Source organism: Athene cunicularia (assembly GCF_003259725.1).
Source record: "Athene cunicularia isolate RWA chromosome 19 unlocalized genomic scaffold, athCun1 chr19_part1, whole genome shotgun sequence".
Taxonomy (NCBI): domain Eukaryota; kingdom Metazoa; phylum Chordata; class Aves; order Strigiformes; family Strigidae; genus Athene; species Athene cunicularia.
Window position 1 is genome coordinate 2404323 of NW_020799124.1, and position 17704 is coordinate 2422026.

General features: G+C 41.0%; 1 protein-coding gene across 2 annotated transcripts in view; it reads right to left on the minus strand.

Annotated features, from left to right (window-relative positions):
* Positions 1-2841: 2841 nt before the first annotated feature.
* Positions 2842-17704, minus strand: part of GGNBP2 (gametogenetin binding protein 2) — an 18631-nt gene continuing 3768 nt past the window's right edge. The window contains exons 2-13 of one of the 2 annotated variants that reach the window (XM_026861628.1): positions 17295-17375; positions 14967-15220; positions 13894-13992; positions 10695-10808; positions 8900-9103; positions 7766-7940; positions 6163-6357; positions 5370-5520; positions 5063-5188; positions 4830-4981; positions 4190-4438; positions 2842-3497 (exon numbers count right to left, since the gene is read on the minus strand). In XM_026861628.1, the coding sequence (XP_026717429.1) occupies positions 3294-3497; positions 4190-4438; positions 4830-4981; positions 5063-5188; positions 5370-5520; positions 6163-6357; positions 7766-7940; positions 8900-9103; positions 10695-10808; positions 13894-13992; positions 14967-15220; positions 17295-17375 (2004 nt within the window). In that variant the 3' untranslated portion in view covers positions 2842-3293. Of the gene's footprint in view, positions 3498-4189; positions 4439-4829; positions 4982-5062; positions 5189-5369; positions 5521-6162; positions 6358-7765; positions 7941-8893; positions 9104-10694; positions 10809-13893; positions 13993-14966; positions 15221-17294; positions 17376-17704 lie in introns of both variants that reach the window. The other variant, XM_026861627.1, reaches the window with a different exon arrangement.

The following is a 17704-nucleotide window of genomic DNA, read 5'->3' on the forward strand; positions in this document are numbered from 1 at the left end:
GAAGAGACCGTGTTGGGTGAGCTCAGAGGACAGAGCTCCGGCGGAGGATGAAGCAGCTGGGTGGAGGGACCGTCATCCCCCTGCCAAGGACCAGAGAGTGCGGCTGAATAACCCACCAAAACTTTGGAACAAATGGACTAGTTGAAACAAAAGAGACAAAAATACAGGTATTTAATTTATGAAAGAAGAAAGGGTTGGGATTCGACAATTCTGTTTAAACGCCGTGGAAGCAGATATCTCTGTGAGGAACGGGGCAGCGAGCGCTGGCAGGACCTTCTCTACTTGCTGTGGGAAACGGGGAGCTGTAAATATATGAAAATATACGAGTGTGAATAAAGAGACACAAATAGAATAAATAGAATAAATATTGTCCTCGCTGCGGGCAATAACTGTGCGGAACTGAAGGAGAATAAGCACTTGCAGTTCTTACCAAAACTATCAAATCTAAGATTTTGGGCATCCAAACCAGACGGGTGTTCAGATCCGTGGGGGACGTGCAGGAGGGCGGGTGGTGGCTGGGCAGAGCTCCCCGCCCGGGTTTACCTGAGAGATGAGGATGTTCTTGATGAAAAAGCGACATTCAGGCTCCTCGCTAGAGACAGGAAACACAAGGAACTTAAAAATGGGTCCAGACTCAGGTTTGGACAACGTAGACCAGATTAATATAAATAAGGAGAAAAATAAACCCGGGTCTGTCAGCGGTGCTTGGATCCCGCTGCTTCACTGCAAAATCCTGCGGAGCTCTCGAATAGGCAGGTGGCCATTCTCACCCTCCACGTGGAAGAGATGGGTTAGAAATGGGAAATCGGGCTTTTTACAGAATGCAGCTTTTGGGGATTTTCCTCCTGGGTGTGACTTTCCCGGCAGCGGAGCGCACAGCCCCGGCCTCCCAGGGGTTTAGTAAGAACTGTAAAGCACTTAAACAGTGGGACAGACCAAACTCCCTCCTCGTTTTGGGTAGAAACGAGCAATAGAAGTTGAGAAAAACGAGCATAAACCCACGAGAGGAGAAGGCCAGGGGCTGCAGCCCTGCGCTGCCCGGGGTCTCGGCAGCTCCCAGCCCCACGTTCCACGTGTGTCCAGCTGCCTCCTGAGCCCGGACACGCTCCCGCACTGCACTGGGACAACGAGCTGCCCAGTTAAACCGGGATGAACTTAAAGGATAATTCCCTTTGCTCCGGAGCAGAACTGCTGCCCTCCAGGGTCCAGCAGCCACTGAGGGCTTTGCTGCAAGGACATGCTGGGAAAGTTGGTTTTGAAGGTGTTTTCTCCCCCTGCCCTTTCCACTGGCCATGCACTGCTGGGCAGCTTAACTTAAACCTGCTTTCACCTCACACACAACAAAGAACATTATTAAAAGTTTGATTCCCGAAGTACCAGCCCTAGAGCTGATGGCACAGCCTGCTGCTGAAAATTAAAAAACAGTAAGTAAAGAATAAACTACAAAGGAATTCAGGTTCTTTTGGATTTGTAGAAAAAAAAAAAAAAAAATTAAAAATAAATGAAGTAGCACCTGTATATCTCACCCAAGGGGTGCAGGAGACTTTCCTGGGGGGGCTGAGCTGTTACTGTGGTAACACTGCCTTTAAAACATTGCTTACTAGTTCAGCTCGTGGTAAAGCTCCGAACAATAAATACTCCACTAAAAAGCGATGGTTTCATCAATTACCAAGGACAATCCCCTCTCTGAACCAGGCCCCAGCGCGTGCGCAAGCAGCGCTCGGCCCCTCCGCTCCCTGAAGTTCAGGGCAGCTTTCCCAGGAGGATTTGATGAAAGAAACCATCACGCCAAGGACTCCCCTTCCTCATAGGAGATAGAAAATTTTTCCTTTTACAAAATTCGCCTTTTGCTGTGTCAAACGCAAGCAGCCAGGTGGCTTTGGAGGAAGCTGAAGGTTTTCACGAAGCCGAATTTCACGGTGAGAAGGCGGAGGGGGAGCGCTGGGGGGGTCACGGCCTCCGCGGCTCCCAGCGCCCAAACTCGGGGTTCAGGGAGAGCCCTGGGTGCCTCGGGCACCACCCGCCTGCTGCACGAAGCAAAGCCAACAAAAAGAACCTCTTTCCCTTTATCGGAAGCACAAAGTACAGAAAATGAGGCGATTGGAAATTATATTGTGCCATTCTGCTCCTGCCCCCCCCGCCACGTCAGAAAGCTGCCACCAAAATCTGAGCATTGTCATATAAAAAAACCATTCACCTTCCTAGTTTTCTAGTGTGTTTTGTAATTGAGTGAAACAATTGGTAGATATATCAACTCATATGCAAAGGGACTGTTTATCTAACTTGGAACAAACTACGAAGCTGAAGCTCACTCAAAACCGTATTTTTTTTACACCTGATTTTGTAAACCAGCTTTAAAATAACCAAGCGGGGGCGTGCATCCACAGAGCACGACCTCCTTTCAACCCAAGTGAGTTGAGGCTTTTTTATTCCGACAAAAACATTTGTACCTTGGTTTCAATTTGCAAACGTAACTTTTAATTCCCTTTTTTTTTTTTTTTTTTTTTTTTAACACCCTCCATCCCCAGACACACACCAACACCCAACAGCCTCCAGGCCGAGCGCCACAGGAGCCAGCTCCTGGCCGCTGAACTCAGACACTGCACAACCTACCCCCGGCCTCCAGTCTTGTCGATTTAGTACCGGGTTTTAAACTGCTTTTTTCTTCACCTTCCCCACCCCGTATGTTGTCCGCTTGTATTTCACCCTCTTACAAACCAGCCCTGCCCTGAGATACCCTAGTTGTAAGATTCTCCACGAAGCCACGCAGATGGAAGCGACTGCTGTCCACCCCGGCAGCAAGAACTCAGGAGCATTGGAAGCAGAGACATGTACACCAACTTTTACTATGCATATTAATAAATATTCTTTATTTAAATTTTGCACATTGCGCTTTAACATATTACATCCAAAACATTTGCAAATGGATGTCTACTTTGTAAAATCTTATATTCAGCTCATCGTCATTCTGTACAGAATTATAGGTACAACATTACTTTGCCACTAGTTTGCTTTTTGTAAGTCTCACAGTAAGAGAAACATTTAATGAAAAGAGATGGCTTAAATTATAAGAGAGGCTTGCACAGCTACTCAACTAAAGATACAAGCCTGAAGAAAGAACAAAATTAATGAAATCACCTCCACCAGCCTCCCCAAAAAAAACAGGAAAAAAAAAAGAATCACATTAATTTAAGATAAAATTTTGCCATAAGTCACTAAATTAAGTTTTTGAAAGAGAAGGCGCAGTAGTCATCTTCAGAATTTCAGTGAAAGACAGAGCTACTTTATTGTATTTAGTTCGCTCCAGCTGTTGTCAACCAACCGTTACAAATGGGCCCCTTGTGATCATTTAAGCGGCAGTATTTATTAAATTTCTCCTTCAGATGCTGTCGGTATTGTTCTCTATTGCTGTAAAAAGACTTGTTGTTTGCCATAAAGGACTGTATTTCATCTTGTGAGATAAAGATTTCCTCATCAGAAGTGCATTCAGACTCATCCTACAAATGAAAACAGGCATTTAAGAACGTGAGCACGGCCCCTCCTGCGCAGCGCGGCCGGCCCGCGGCCGCACACGGTGCCTGCGGTGGAAGGAAGGTGCAGCCTCCACGTCATGACACCACGAGGCTGAGCTGGCTAATCCACTCACCCGATTCCCACAAAGGGCTCTGCTATTTTTTTTGGGGGTAAGAGGCACCTATGCAGTCACAAAATCTAACAGAATAAGCTTCAGAGTCTTATATGTTTCCATTGAAAGCGGATGGCGTCAGTTTAGAAAAAAAAAAAAAGGATGTAAAGCAAGGGGAAAAGAAGGGAAGGAGATAGAAGAAAGTTGTCCGAGGAGCCTGCAGTGGGAAGTAGCATTTGAGGCATGAAGGCAGCAATAAAGCACGCTTCATTTTATGGAATAATGCAATCCTTGATAATGAATACTTATAATACAAGTCCTGTCACTGGCATTCCAGTGACAGGCAATTTCTCCTCCTGTGCAAAGTGTCTCAGCTATATACTGACAGAGAACAGGGAAAAGCAAACAAACAAACTGCTGGGAGAGCGAGCCACGACTCCGAGTTCAGCTACGGCCTCTCTTATAACAGTCCTCGGCGGGATTTGAGTTCTAAACCCCATCCTCAATCCCAAGGATTTAAAGCAGTATGCTACAACCTAAAAGTCAAAGGAGGTGGTTACTTACAAGGAGTTCCACTAAGCTCTTGGCACCTTTTCCAGTATCGGGAACAAGTGACATTTCTGTAGGTTCTGCAAACTGTGACACACTTTTCATATGCTCAAACCAAGGCAACTGCTGCCCGCTTTTTTCTGAGCTACAGCAGCTTTCAGCGTGTGTGTCTTTGGTCTTGTCGCGATGAAATTCTGTGTGCATGATGTTTCCTGAGGTCTCTCTGTTACCTGGATCTGCCATACAGCTTCCAAGTTTCTGAATCTAAAACGGAAAACAGCCCACGATGAACTACTGGCAGCGTTAAACCTGAAGCACTCGCGTTTCAGACGGAAGCAGGAGGGAAAGGGCAAAGGAAAGAGTTCAAAATTGTGGGGTATGTGTTTTTAAAAACGTGTGGCCCTGGGGAGGAGGGGGGAATGGCAGGTTATCTCACTGAGAGACACAAAAGTGCTCGTGCTTCGGAGCACAGGGGAGGAGACTCCTTCCACCACAGCCTGTTCTAGGAAGGACCTCGATTTCAAAACTTGGATGGAGAGGTAACAGCAGATCCTTGCTACCCCTCTTCCAGCATTAGTCACAACTGAAATCCTTTGGTAACTACTTTAAAGCGTGTGTATTTAAATAAGCATTCTGGAATAGCTGTGTTCCTTACGTGTTCGTTCTCACACTTCAAAGTTTTACTTTTCTTTTTCTTCTTTTTGTTTTTGCCTTTTATGTTATTCTCTTCCGAATTAGCCCAACATTCCACACAGCTGTCTCCATCCTCCTCTTTGTCGTCACAGCGATGGACACATGAATCATCTCCTGCAAAACACAGGGAATTTTCTACTCAGGCACTTAAGTTTTGTGGAATCTAAACCAATATCATATTCTTACCAAACCTACCATTTTCATCATGGTTGCAAATGCCTTCGGTGCAGGCCACATCTGATCCCTCCCGAGATCCTGTCTCGCTGCCCTCCATGCTAGATGAATAGCCACAATCACTACCATTACAGTGCGGAGATAAACCTGAGACAAAGGGAAAAGTTACCCTAATCTAAAGTAGACGGTGCATATTCTTTTTGTTATGCCTCCAACAAGAAAGAATTCTTTTAAAAAAAAAAAGTTAAGTTTTAAAAATAGCTGAGCACTGTTTACTCCAAAACCAGCAAATGTTATTAAAAGTGAAAAATAACGATATTTAACATACCTTTCTTAATTTTAGGTGAACCTAATAGGGTACCACTACTAGGACAGGTGCAAGAAGTGCTTTCATTAGTAACAATTACTTCTACACAGTTGTTAGCTTCTTCGGTGCTACCACAGGCTTTGCAACTACTTTCCGTGAAGTTTGAGTTTTCCTTAAAACAAAAACAAAGAAAAGACTTGCAAGTACCGAAAAGAGCTCAGCCAACACCTTTATAAAGGATTCCCTTTCTATAAGAAAAAAAAAAAAACAACTGACACAACTGATAACAGCCATAGCATTGCTTAAAATTCTTTAAAAGTACAGGACAACTAAAAAACCCCCAACTGCTTTCCCCACAAGAACACAACCAGTTGGCCCATTAGGTTCAGTCAGGAGATCCAGGGTAATAATTGCACTTACTCAATTAAGGCTTCCCCCTCTCCAAAAACTCAATGCTAATTGTCTGCAATTTGCATTTGAATTCCCATATTCTAAGTGATCGTTAAGAGATGATAGTTGAAAAAAAAATTCTAGCATAACATGACCCCTTAGATGTAGGATTTTAAAAAAAAACCCAAAACAAAACACAAAAACAAACCACCAAAACCCCAAAAGCTAAAGAGTTCCAGGCAACTACTTTACTACGCTAATCCATGAAAGTATTAAATTCCACTAGTGATCAAAAACTAGTTTCCGAAACTGAAAATACAGTGAAAACCTCTGAAGAATTCTAACACAGAACAGTGAGCTGATGAACGAGGCACCGACTTAAAAATCTATCAATGTTAAATGTTATCAAGCTATCAATGTTTACCTTTGCTTGATTTATTTCCTTCTCTTCTGTTGCCTGCAAAGGAGTAGGGATCTCACACACACATTTATTTTTCCTCCTGTTCTTTCTTTTCTGGCGCTTCTTCTCTTGTTTAAGTTCTCGCACTCTTTCTTCTTCTGAAAATTCTTCACAGAGCTGTTCCAATCGACTAATACCCTGCACTTTTTCCACAGCCATCTGTTTGTAAGAGGTTAGATCTATTTATAGATGTTAACACAATTTAAGCTTTTACATTTATAAAAAACGAGGAGGAAAATAGCTGGTAAGCACTTTTTATGGCCCAGATTGGCCATTTTCACGGAAAAGTTGCGGATCTTAACGCATTTTTGGATCTGTTCACGTGGTAGATAGTCTTATCTATTCAACAGAGCAGCACAAAACCCCCACATTAGAACTACTGCCATGGAAGTCCTGCAGCTCTTTGTCTAGGGTAACCAGTGAAAAATCTGATTTTTCCGAGCAGTTCAATCGTGTAGATGTATTTCAAAATATAACAAGTATCTAAATATGTACCTTAATATTAATCTGAGAGCAAATATCATAATGGCACATCTACCTACGAAGTTACAAGAATGTAGTGAAACTAGTAAACTACTCTGGATCAATGATCCTACAGAGGTAAAAATAAATCCATGGGGTTTGGATTTTTTTTTTTTTTTTCCCCCAGATCACTCTTGGGAACTCCTTAAGCCAAAATGAGACATCATCATTCCCACTCACCTTAGAAGAGGACCTCATATAAAGATGCAACAGGTTTGTATTTCAAATTCGTAGCCAACCTTGCATACCAGTATAATTGCCCGAGTTTTACAATGTCAATGAATTTTCAACACCGTACTTCACTAGATTAAAAACCACCAGGACAAAACCTGACAAAAATGCCACAGCATTCCCCGCCCGATGCCACTTCCATTGCAAATCTTTAACAAAAAATTACTTGTAAAAAAATCTCCAAGAACTAAGTTAAGGTTCCACTATATTCTTTCCCAAATTGATTTTGATCCTTCTTCTTAAAAACTTCTACAACACCAGAGAGAGAACTGTCATTATGAATGGAAGATAAACATAACAGAAAAAGATCTGTCATGCCGAAGGGGAAGAATACTATTGGTGTACGTTAAAGGAACTGCACGGAGCTGTGTCTGAAATTCTAACCCAGCAGGGTTACAGAGTGCACTCGGAACACACCGAATGCAAGAGTTAGGAGTTGTCTAAATTCAAAATCACATCCTCCATTTTTATAAGCTCCAAATAAAAACCATTGTGGCCAGAGCTACTTTAAATGTAGGAACACCTTCACTGGGAATTAAAACTGCAGAAGATCCAGCGTACTGTAACGTGCAGCTTAGAAAGTAAAAGCAAGCCTCAATCTTTTAAATTCCCAGAGGGGTCACATCGGAATGCAACTCAGTTGTGTGACATGACACAACCGCTGCCTGCAGCGAACAAGGGGCTGAATGCAACCCCCTTGAAGCTCCTTCCAGCCCAACGTTAGTAGAAAGCAGAAAAAAAACCAAACTTTAGTGTAAATGCACACAGTTACTACAGCAGTTCAAACACAAGTTAGATAAAACTTGATTTTTACCTCAAAGCTTTTGCGTAAAGCATCAACACCTAGGTAAAAAAGCATCTGCCACGTTTGTTCCTCAGCCCGCAACTTTTGCCAAATTCGGTGTAATCTTTCATAAAGATGAATACCCAGGCAGGTCAAAACTTCTTCTTGGGCTATGTCTATTGTCTTAGCATGCCTTTCTCTTCGTCTAAAGGAAGAGTTGAACCAAAGTATAGTACGGTTAAAGTAGCTGGAAGTCTACCAAGAGATCAAAGCAGTTCAATGACGTCTGTTCTTTAGGTACGACTGAAGATATGTTTGCGTGAACAGCTTTTTAAATCGAGTTCTGCTGTGCTGCATGCAGATGCAAAATAGAAAGGACCAGGTCAGAACCACCACTGACACGTTCAGCTGCGCACGGCACCGTTAAGCCGTGCTGTGCCTTCCAACCCGTGACTGCTGACGGCGTTGCCCCATCGGTCCCTGCTTGCTCCTACTGGGAGGGATCAGCAGAGTTTTAATGCCAACCGGGTGCAGCCATTCTTTTGTTCCCTAGATTTTGTATTTCATTTATATAGCAAATATTTCAGCTTCCTGGACATTTATGTGTCAGTTAACTGAAGCTGAATGAACACACATACTTACCATACAATATTTCAGTATTAATCTATTAAGGGAAAATCATTATAAACCGCTTTACCCTCCTAATCAAACAGTTATGTTTGAGCTTTACAGATATGGAGTCAGAATTGTATTTTTTCATAAGATGCTAAAACAGATTCAGAAATTATTATAATATACAAATGGCGACAATATTAAATTGAACACTTGGCATTCGATAAAACTGTCAAGGAAGGTTCTCTTTCTATTTCACATAATTTGAACACCTCAATGAAGAAGCAGGCAGCCCTAGTGAGTGAACAAGTGAACTAGAAAACATTTGGCAACTTCTTTCAGTCTTGCCTTCAGAGTTAAAGTCGGAAGCACATCTAAAAGTCTTTGCTACTTTGAAGCGCTATCCTGAAAGCCTACTTCGACACGAATATTTACGTTCGGAAGTTTATTATGCAGCAAGGAGGCAAAAATCACTTTCGCAAAATACATTCGATAAGAAAATAAAGAAGCAAAGCGCTAGATAGCCCACTCTAGCAAATTACATACTCATACCCTCCTGCGAACTCGGGTTCGGCGCGCCCCAAGAGGTGTGCGATGAAGTCTGTCTCGCAGCACACGTGGATGTGACGCTCGTGGGGGCAGCAGCGCAGCCCCTCGTAGAGTGCAGCACAATAGCCCTTTTCTTTGCTGCAGTCTAGCTCACCGATAAGAATATTGTATGCCCGAAGTACTTTATTCTTGCAGTCAGTGCAAAACCTGCGTTAAAACGAAACGTAACAGAAGTGACTTTAGTCAAAGAGAAATTTAGACCCGCTTAGTCTGAGTTATAATAGACTGAGCTATTTCACAGCGCATGCTATATTTAAACTAGGACACGTAAGGTTTATGTTACTTCAAAAGGTAAAATAGCAAGACTTTGGCTGTAAGCCACCTAAGTTTACTGTATGTATTATACCACCTATCATATATATTACAAGTCTGGATATCAACTTTCATGCTCCAAGGCATAAATCAGGCTAATTGTTAATAGGAAGAAATTCCTATATGGATATACAATTCCATATTCCTTCAAAGATCAGAAATCTAATAGTGAACAAACTGAATCATTAGTACAAGTCAGGGAGAAAAATGCCTCTCAGGTAACACACTTCAAGTTACTTTATAGCAAGTGTTTAAAGTATACTCAAGTGAGTGACAAGCAATAAGGGAAAAAAAAAAAAGTTTCCTCTGTTGCCTGCTGTATAAGAGCAATGTTTCCACTACAAGCACCTTGAAACGTGTTTTGAATTATTAGATTACTGCACAGATAGCCAAACAAGGTTTATTTATAACACAACGTATTCAATTTAAACATGTGATAGCTCAGATAAATAAGGAGAAGAGTATGGTTATGAAGTCCGTTACGATTAAAATACAACCAAACTAAGCTCATTCTATAAGAGGAGTAAACTTCAAGAAGCTACAAAACCTCTTGCTTTATTATTCTAAAAATGCAAGTCAGACAAGCTGCTCACATTTCAGCTTTCAGCTTGAAAAGCTGGCTCTTCATGCCATCTCTGGATGGTGTTTTTTCCCTTTCCTAGTTTGTCCAGTCACTTGACAACACTAAGTCAAACATATTTTGATGTTTGCTAGAACTATGATAACTGGCTAGTTTCTGTGGTGAAAGGAAAGAAAACAGTAATATTATTGCAGGTTAGCATCAGGAAGGCTGCCAACACCATGTTTAATGTCACAGGAGATTAAAGTTATTTTGTTTCCAAAGTGTTATTTCCACACCACCACCACCCCCGCACCCATCTGTGCCCCCACAGTTTATATCAGAACCTTGAAAATACTGGAAATTAAAACTTTTTAATCAGCGTGGTAGCTACCATACACATGCAACAAGAGTTTAGCGGCCTATTTTTTTCCCCTGCAAGAGAGACCCAACAGCATTAGCACTACTAAGTCATAAACAACTGCTTTAAAACAGTGATTAACAAGCAGCACCAAGCCTAAAAATCTGCTTCTGTTAGTTTAGTTCGCATTATTTTGAACTTGCACATACTCCCCGAAAGCCTAAAAGAAGGCACAGTCCCAAACACAGTCGGATACATTTCCCCTACCGTAACCCAGAACAACAGGTAAAACACAAAGAATATTTCACCATCTTAGTGCTATCAGCTGTTACAATGGCAAGGTTCTCCATCACCGTGAAGCTTAGATCTTAAAAATTTTAGAAGGGTATCAGAAGAATCCCCTACGCTTTTAAACTTTGGTGTGAACTCTACACCCATTGCGATTCGCAAAAAACTGCAGCACGCGTTCCTCAAAACAAAGGTGTGTGTTTCCTCTTTTAACGTACCTGTGTTTTCGTAGATAGGTTTCTAATGTTTCTAAAAGACAACTAGAGTCAATTAGAACTACTTCATCCCTGCATTCCTGGGACATGAGCTCCCACACATCCATCCAACAACCCCTGCAAAAAAAAAAAACGTAAAGAAACAAAAGACTGTACATTATCCTGTTAGGGACAGATTAGAAAAGCAGCAAAATAAAGCATCATTAGTTTACCTGACTGCTCCCTGAAAAAGGTCCATAGTGGAAAGTGATGCTACACTTGCTCTCCTCCTTGCTGCTGTCTTCACTATTTTTCTTATCTGCACTTAACTCTCTGTACTGAGTGTGCTACTGCTCCCTTCACTGTCGCATAGTATTAAAAAAACATTTTTTTTTAAACTTATAGCATGTATGTTATGACCTAGTTATTCTTCCTAAACAAACGCTATGAAAATGCTACCGTGCTCCTGAATTTACTTTGAGCCCTGTATAGGCTAAGCCTGAACTTCCAGTATAGTTAGGGTCAGACACGAGATACAAATTTTGCTGTCCGTGTTCATAAATCCAGATTCATAATGACTTTTTCAAGTTGCGGCTGAAAGCCAATAGTAATTTTTCAGAATACTACCTTAAGTATAAACATATGCAAGTTTTAATACTCCTGGCAGATTAAATTTCATGACAACTTACTAAAAACCGAACCAAAAACCCCAAACTTCCACACATCTACCACCATAAGAAACCATAAGACACCCTACATGAAATGTCTAAAATTTGTTAAAAACTCTGAAACTTTACAACACGCAGTTGGGTAGGCTAAAAGTACACTTAAAGAGCAAAGAACAAACTTTCAATAGCAAGTCATGTTTACTTACAGGCTTGTCTACGCTTGACATTTTATCGGAACGGTCACTTCTGTTTAAGCTCACGTATGGACACAACTGAGCAGGGGAACATGGGGAGCAGCACTCCTATTTAATAATTAGCTCTTCAAGAGTATTTATGTATGCTGTTAGATAGTTTGCCAGATCATACGGCTTGCATCTATGAGAGGTTAAAATGCTCCTTAGGCCTGAATGGAACCCAGTAGCCATAAACCAGGCACACTGAAACCGAGGACGTCAAATAGCTCTCAAGTGGTATTAGCTAGTTACGTAACTTGTATAATTAAACACACAATTGCAATTCAAAGCCTTTTCTGGGTGTATAAAACGCCTTACAGAATCAACTCGTCCGAAGAAGTTTCCTGCAATGAAGTCAAGCAGAAGTTCTAAGTTGATAAACAAAATCCGTTCTGTAAGACAATTCTATTTGGCCCCTCCACGTCTAGGCTGTTAGAGTACTTGCTTCCACTCAAGGCAGTGGATTTATTTGGAGAAGTATCAGTACTGATACACCCTGGTCACTTCTGTAGCATAACAAATGGGTATCGACTGAGCAAGCAGAGTGCAAGCCAGCTTTCTTTAAGCGAACTACGCCGATTGTCCACAGTTATCAGATAAAGCTGAAAGCTTTACTTGCAGTATATTAAAATACTGCTCTTCCACATATTCTCTATTAACCTGCCAACATTCAAAATACTAAGGGGATTTATTCCAGCATGAATTGAGGAAATGAAGGCAGCATTTTCCTCTCTATTCATTCAGTTTCAGAATTGTTCTGCCTTGCCAAAATGGTAAGTGCAGGTTCCATGGTATATGTTCTTACACAGAAGAGATTAATCTTACTAAAAACAAAGCAAGAAAAAAAAAAAAACAAACCAAAACCAAACCACTTACATAACGTTCTGAATTTGCTTTATTTAAAAAAAAAAATACCCCTATGATCTTTTGCTTGTGTAACATAAGCTCTGAACTAATTATATGAAAGACCTGTAACCAAAATATAATAAGACATAATGATTAGCTACCACTATCCTCAAGCAGCACAAGTAAAAATCAAGTGTCAAATTCCACATGCCTAGCATCTCAGGGGATGTATCTAAACCCAAAGAGACTCAAGTCTGCACAGAAAAATACATGCCCTGTAACTGGAAACCATGATAAAGCTTCTAGAGGTTGTACACTTAACCAGAAGCAGAACACAACCGACTGAAAAAGGTCCAGGACACTCCAACTAAGCATAGTAGTCTAATTTATTGGTCAACATATAAAAAAAATAAATTATAAAAAGCACTCCACAAATGAGAAAAGCCCCCGAAATCCACAACAGATTTACAGGGAGTGTTTTTCTGGTTAATCAGCTGGAAAAAAAAAAACATTTCAACTTCAAGATAGAGAGGCATATACGCATTTTACAGAGTTATAGTTTTAACCCTGCAGCCCAACCACAATAAAGCCCTTTATTAACAGTTGTGCAAGGCATTTTTAATAATCCCAAACAAAATGATCCATATTTGTTTAGTATGTACCCTTTCACCTCAATGTGAGGAAAAACTGCTGATCAATCATTTTGGTGCAGAGCACAAAAACCAGTTTGTCTTTCTGGAGCATTGTTTATATCACAATGCAGAAGCCACCATGCCCTGAACAGACTATATTCTAACTTATGTCAGATAAGATATGAAAAGCTCAGAGCGCGCTGGTTTGTAATGAAATTAAACATGGACTTTTTTTTTTATACAGAAAAAAAAACAAACAAAAAACCAAACTCCCCACCACCAAGTAAAGGACCCAAAAGCCAAGAGGCAAAAATGGAACAGCTAGAATTAACAAACAAGTTTAGGGAAACAGGTGATTTCATATCATTGCCTTAAACTTTGTATGAAAGCATCACCAGCTGCCCTAGGGAGCTCTGACAAAGGGCAGAGGGACACCTCACACACTGCGGAGGAGCACGGATCTTGTGTTGGGAGGTCAGAAGACCTTGGAGCACTAGTTGTGTCCAGTCAAAGTGTGAGCAAGGGTGGTGGGGAAAGTGTTAAACATCCTACTGATAAGACTGTCACTCTTACTGCCCAAAAAAGGGCTAACTACCTTCCTATGAAAACCTGTGGAGCTGGCTCATGCCCTACAACACACTCTACCCAAAACTCCCGGGTGCCTCTGTTCCTCTCCCCCACAACTACCCGGGTCTACTCTAACCCAGCTAGCCTGGAGATGACTGCTCTGGCAAACAGATAATAGCGTAAGAATTGACCTCGATGGTTAAAAATAAATTAGTATCAATAGTTTGGCTCCTTAAAATATTTTAGATTGAATTGTGCATGTAAAGCACAAGCTTACCCCAAAGGTTTTGGTTTGTGTGTGTCCAGGGAGTGTAACTGGCATCTCTTGTTCTTCTTACTTTTGGGAATTGCATCAATCATATCATTCAGTTTGGACCTAGGGGAAAAAAATCTAACTTAGTATTCTGAAAACACAGTTACACGGAGATGTTCTGAAGGTCTTGATTTAGCTCACGTACCAGAAATAAGTATGCTAAAGAACATTACACCTAAAACTTTCTTCCTGTCCCCCATTTGTACTTGTTACGACATATAATCCTGCAGTACACACGGAAAATACAGTATAGATTTTCAAGACAAATCCTAGCGAGCAAGACCAAGATAACCCACATCTAAAAGCCTATTGCATAACTTCGTAAGTAGCAGACCTCGAGCAATGACACCTATTTCAAAAGTGCAGGGAACCGCTACGACCACTTTATCAAGTTACACTACCTCACCCTCCAAACCTCAACACCCCCAGCTCTTTGCACCAGCCTTTCCTACGTCTCACTGGCCTGCTAACTGGAGCAAGAAGCAGCATGAGCTGAAGCCAACTGGAAGGCAAAGGCACACTGTGGTGAGCAGCCATTGTTTGGTCTGCTGACAGCTGAGAAACAAATGGCACTGAGGCTGAGGCTATTTAATGTGCTAGCCAAACCCAGAAGGTTTCGCTTTCTCACTGTTACCTTTCTACCCAAGAGTAGAAAGGGCTTTTTTTGGGAGGTGTTAATTTTTTAAAACGATTTTAATTTTTACATGCAAAATAGTGACGCGAAGAAACGTTGTTCTTCAAGAGATCATGAAACACTCAAAGTGCCTATTTCAGATTAATGACTAAACATTTTAATATTCGTCTCTTTCAATTGCAATCGTGGCATTGTAACTGGTGATAAAAAAGTTAGGTCTTTTGGGTTTTTTTCCCAGTTTAGGCAGTAACTAGCTTAACATGGCTGTAAAAGACAAGCATGTACTATAAGATTCAAACTTGTGACAATTTAGTATCACCAAGAAAGCTGCGAAGTCAAATGCACAGAAGCTAGCTTTCCTCTCCCCAGGTAATAATAATCTGAGCCGTTCTAAAGCACTTACCCATGCACATAAAACAGTGTATAAAGCTTTTTTGCATCAGTCATACAGCTTCGAGTTACAGAAAGAACCCCCTTTGGCCCTACTGTTAGGGGCTCCAGTGCTGGATTTCCAGACTCAACAAGTTGAGAAAACAAACGCTCCACGCTACGACGACAGCCAACACAGGGGACCAGCTGAGAAAGTGCACTCAAAACTTCACGGGATGTCACCATCATGGCAATATTTAGATCCTGCTGTTTAAGCATGCTATGTCTCTAAAAAAGAACAAGAAATTAAATAATTAAAAAAAAACTCCAAACAACAAAACACCAAACCTCCACATCTTAAACTGTTCAAGATTTCTTCACCTTCAATAGCATTTCCTTAACAAAACACACTTGTGGAAACTGCTTGCCGTGCTCAGTTGGAGGTCACTGTCTTAATGCAGATCACTTAAAACACTTACTGTATGAACAAAACCACACTTGCTAATATCATAGGAACAATTCTGCTCCAAGTCTTACAGTCTGCCCTCTGGGAAGAAGCTAATATTTTTCTCCTCTAGTTCCCTCCTCCTACCACTCAAATCAGCAAATGCTGCTTCTGAACAAACAGCACATCCCCCTGTCCTCATCAGGAAGCCCTTTTTTCCTCCACCTCAGCACAGATGTTTTAATAAAGGGTCTCGCCCACAATTCTGCAAGTTCTCATCTTCGACTCACACCCGTTTTATCTTTGGCACATAGAAAGGAAATTCATGGATGTTCACTGGCATATATGGAAATCTCATTTACAACAAACTTGTTCTGTTCAGACCAAGACAGTTTAGCAATATTTTTCCTGGAAGGCTATATGCCCTTTCCCATTACAATTCTAATACCCGAAATTAAAAGAAGCACACATTAGTATTCAGGGTGAAACATTTTACTTTAGTAGCAAACATTCGATATGCGCTAACAATAGAATGCTGAAGAGAACACCTTCCGATATTTCTTATGTCAGTAAACAATTTTAAGAGTTTCTCCTGGTTCTTCCGTCAAACCCATTCAGGAACACATACACACAAAAAGCACATACCCTTCTCTTTCTTCTTCTAACTGCTAAATTACCAGCTTGGACTTCAACACTGAACTGCCACTAGAACAGCTATGCAGAGGAGAGAGTCCCTCACACAGCACCAACACATCTACCCTTCGAATACCAGCGCCACTGGCACTTCCCAACATCATCTGTAAAAGCAGAGTCCTGTCAGTGTATTAATTCTGAGCCTCATCTTTCCTTGGTTCTACAAAGTACAGCTTTGTAAGCGAGTTGTAGCTACACAGGGAACGTTTTGCCACGACAGTATTTTCCATGTTATTGTCATATCACACCACTTAAACACTCCTAAACGTAGGAATGAACTTGTCACAACTGCTGGGGAGAGAAAGAAAAGACCATACAACACAGCAAAACTAATCAGTCCCATGGAACATGTAAATACATCAACTGAGAAAGTATTTTCAGCTCATTTTATGTAATACATGTTAGGAAAAGTAAAGCTATTATCAGATAGCACTTAAGATTTATGCTCTTAAAGGCAGGCACATTAAATAACCTGACGAGTGATATCACTCTACAATAATCCTCTTTCCTGTAATTAATAGTACTAGTCACAGCAACAGCAGGAATGAGCTATTTTCACAGCACAGCTATGCTTTATATGCAGTGTATGTCTGAACTGCTCCTGTCAAACCACAAATGAAGGGCAAGCTGCCTACCAGCAAACTGGCCTGTTCCTTTGGACATCAAGGGGCACAATTATTAGCTGCTACAGGTGTTACAGTGCAACGGTTATTTGCCAGGGTGTTAGCAGATAAATTTCTACTGCTAAATCTTCAGGGGAGCCACAAAACCATCTCTCACTATTTAACTATATATAAACTGGCATATTAAATCTATCTTGGTATGGTGCTGATCATAAGAACCTCCATCTTAAGCACACTTCCACTGGAAAAAGCAGTTCAAAAGCGTTTAGAAAAAATGTAATCAAAATGTATTTAGAAACTGTAGTCTCCATTAGGTATAAACTGGCAGTGACCAAAAGATACATTGGTTCTACAAGTTTTCAAGGCTCAATCAACATGCAGCAACTTCCCCTGACAAGGCAACAGTGTATAAATGCAGTGAAATACAGAAAACAAATGCACCCACTGTACTTCACCCCCAATATGTAATTGCTTGTCGGTGCTGATGTGTCTTTTAAGTCATTCCAGGAGTGAGAACCTCCTAGAGAAGCGAAAGTACAAATCTAAGGAAAGCAAGATCTGGTATGTGACCTTAAACAAAAACACAGAAGGATGTATTTACCTGAATGAACTGTTTTAGTTGTGCACTGTTATTCTGATGTCCATCGAGGTTTAGCACATTATCAGGAAATTCCATCACCATCTATACAAGAGAGGGGGAAAAAAAATTTGGAAAAAAGACAGAGGATTATTTAATTTTACTTCTTGAGGGAAATAAGACAGAAATTACATTAAACGCTCGTTCTTTTCACATAGCTATTAGAAGCTTGGGAAAGGATAAAAGAGTTTAGTACAGTGACTGTTTCAGCAAGGTAACTGTTTCACTAATATAATGTTCTAGAGGCAGTTTATAAATGGCAACTCAAATAGCTGTTGCAGAGAAAACAGAAAGTTGCTAAATGGATCATCAGTACTTATATTACACTATCTACATGACTTGAAACCCTGTTTCAGTTAAAAAAAAAAAAAAAA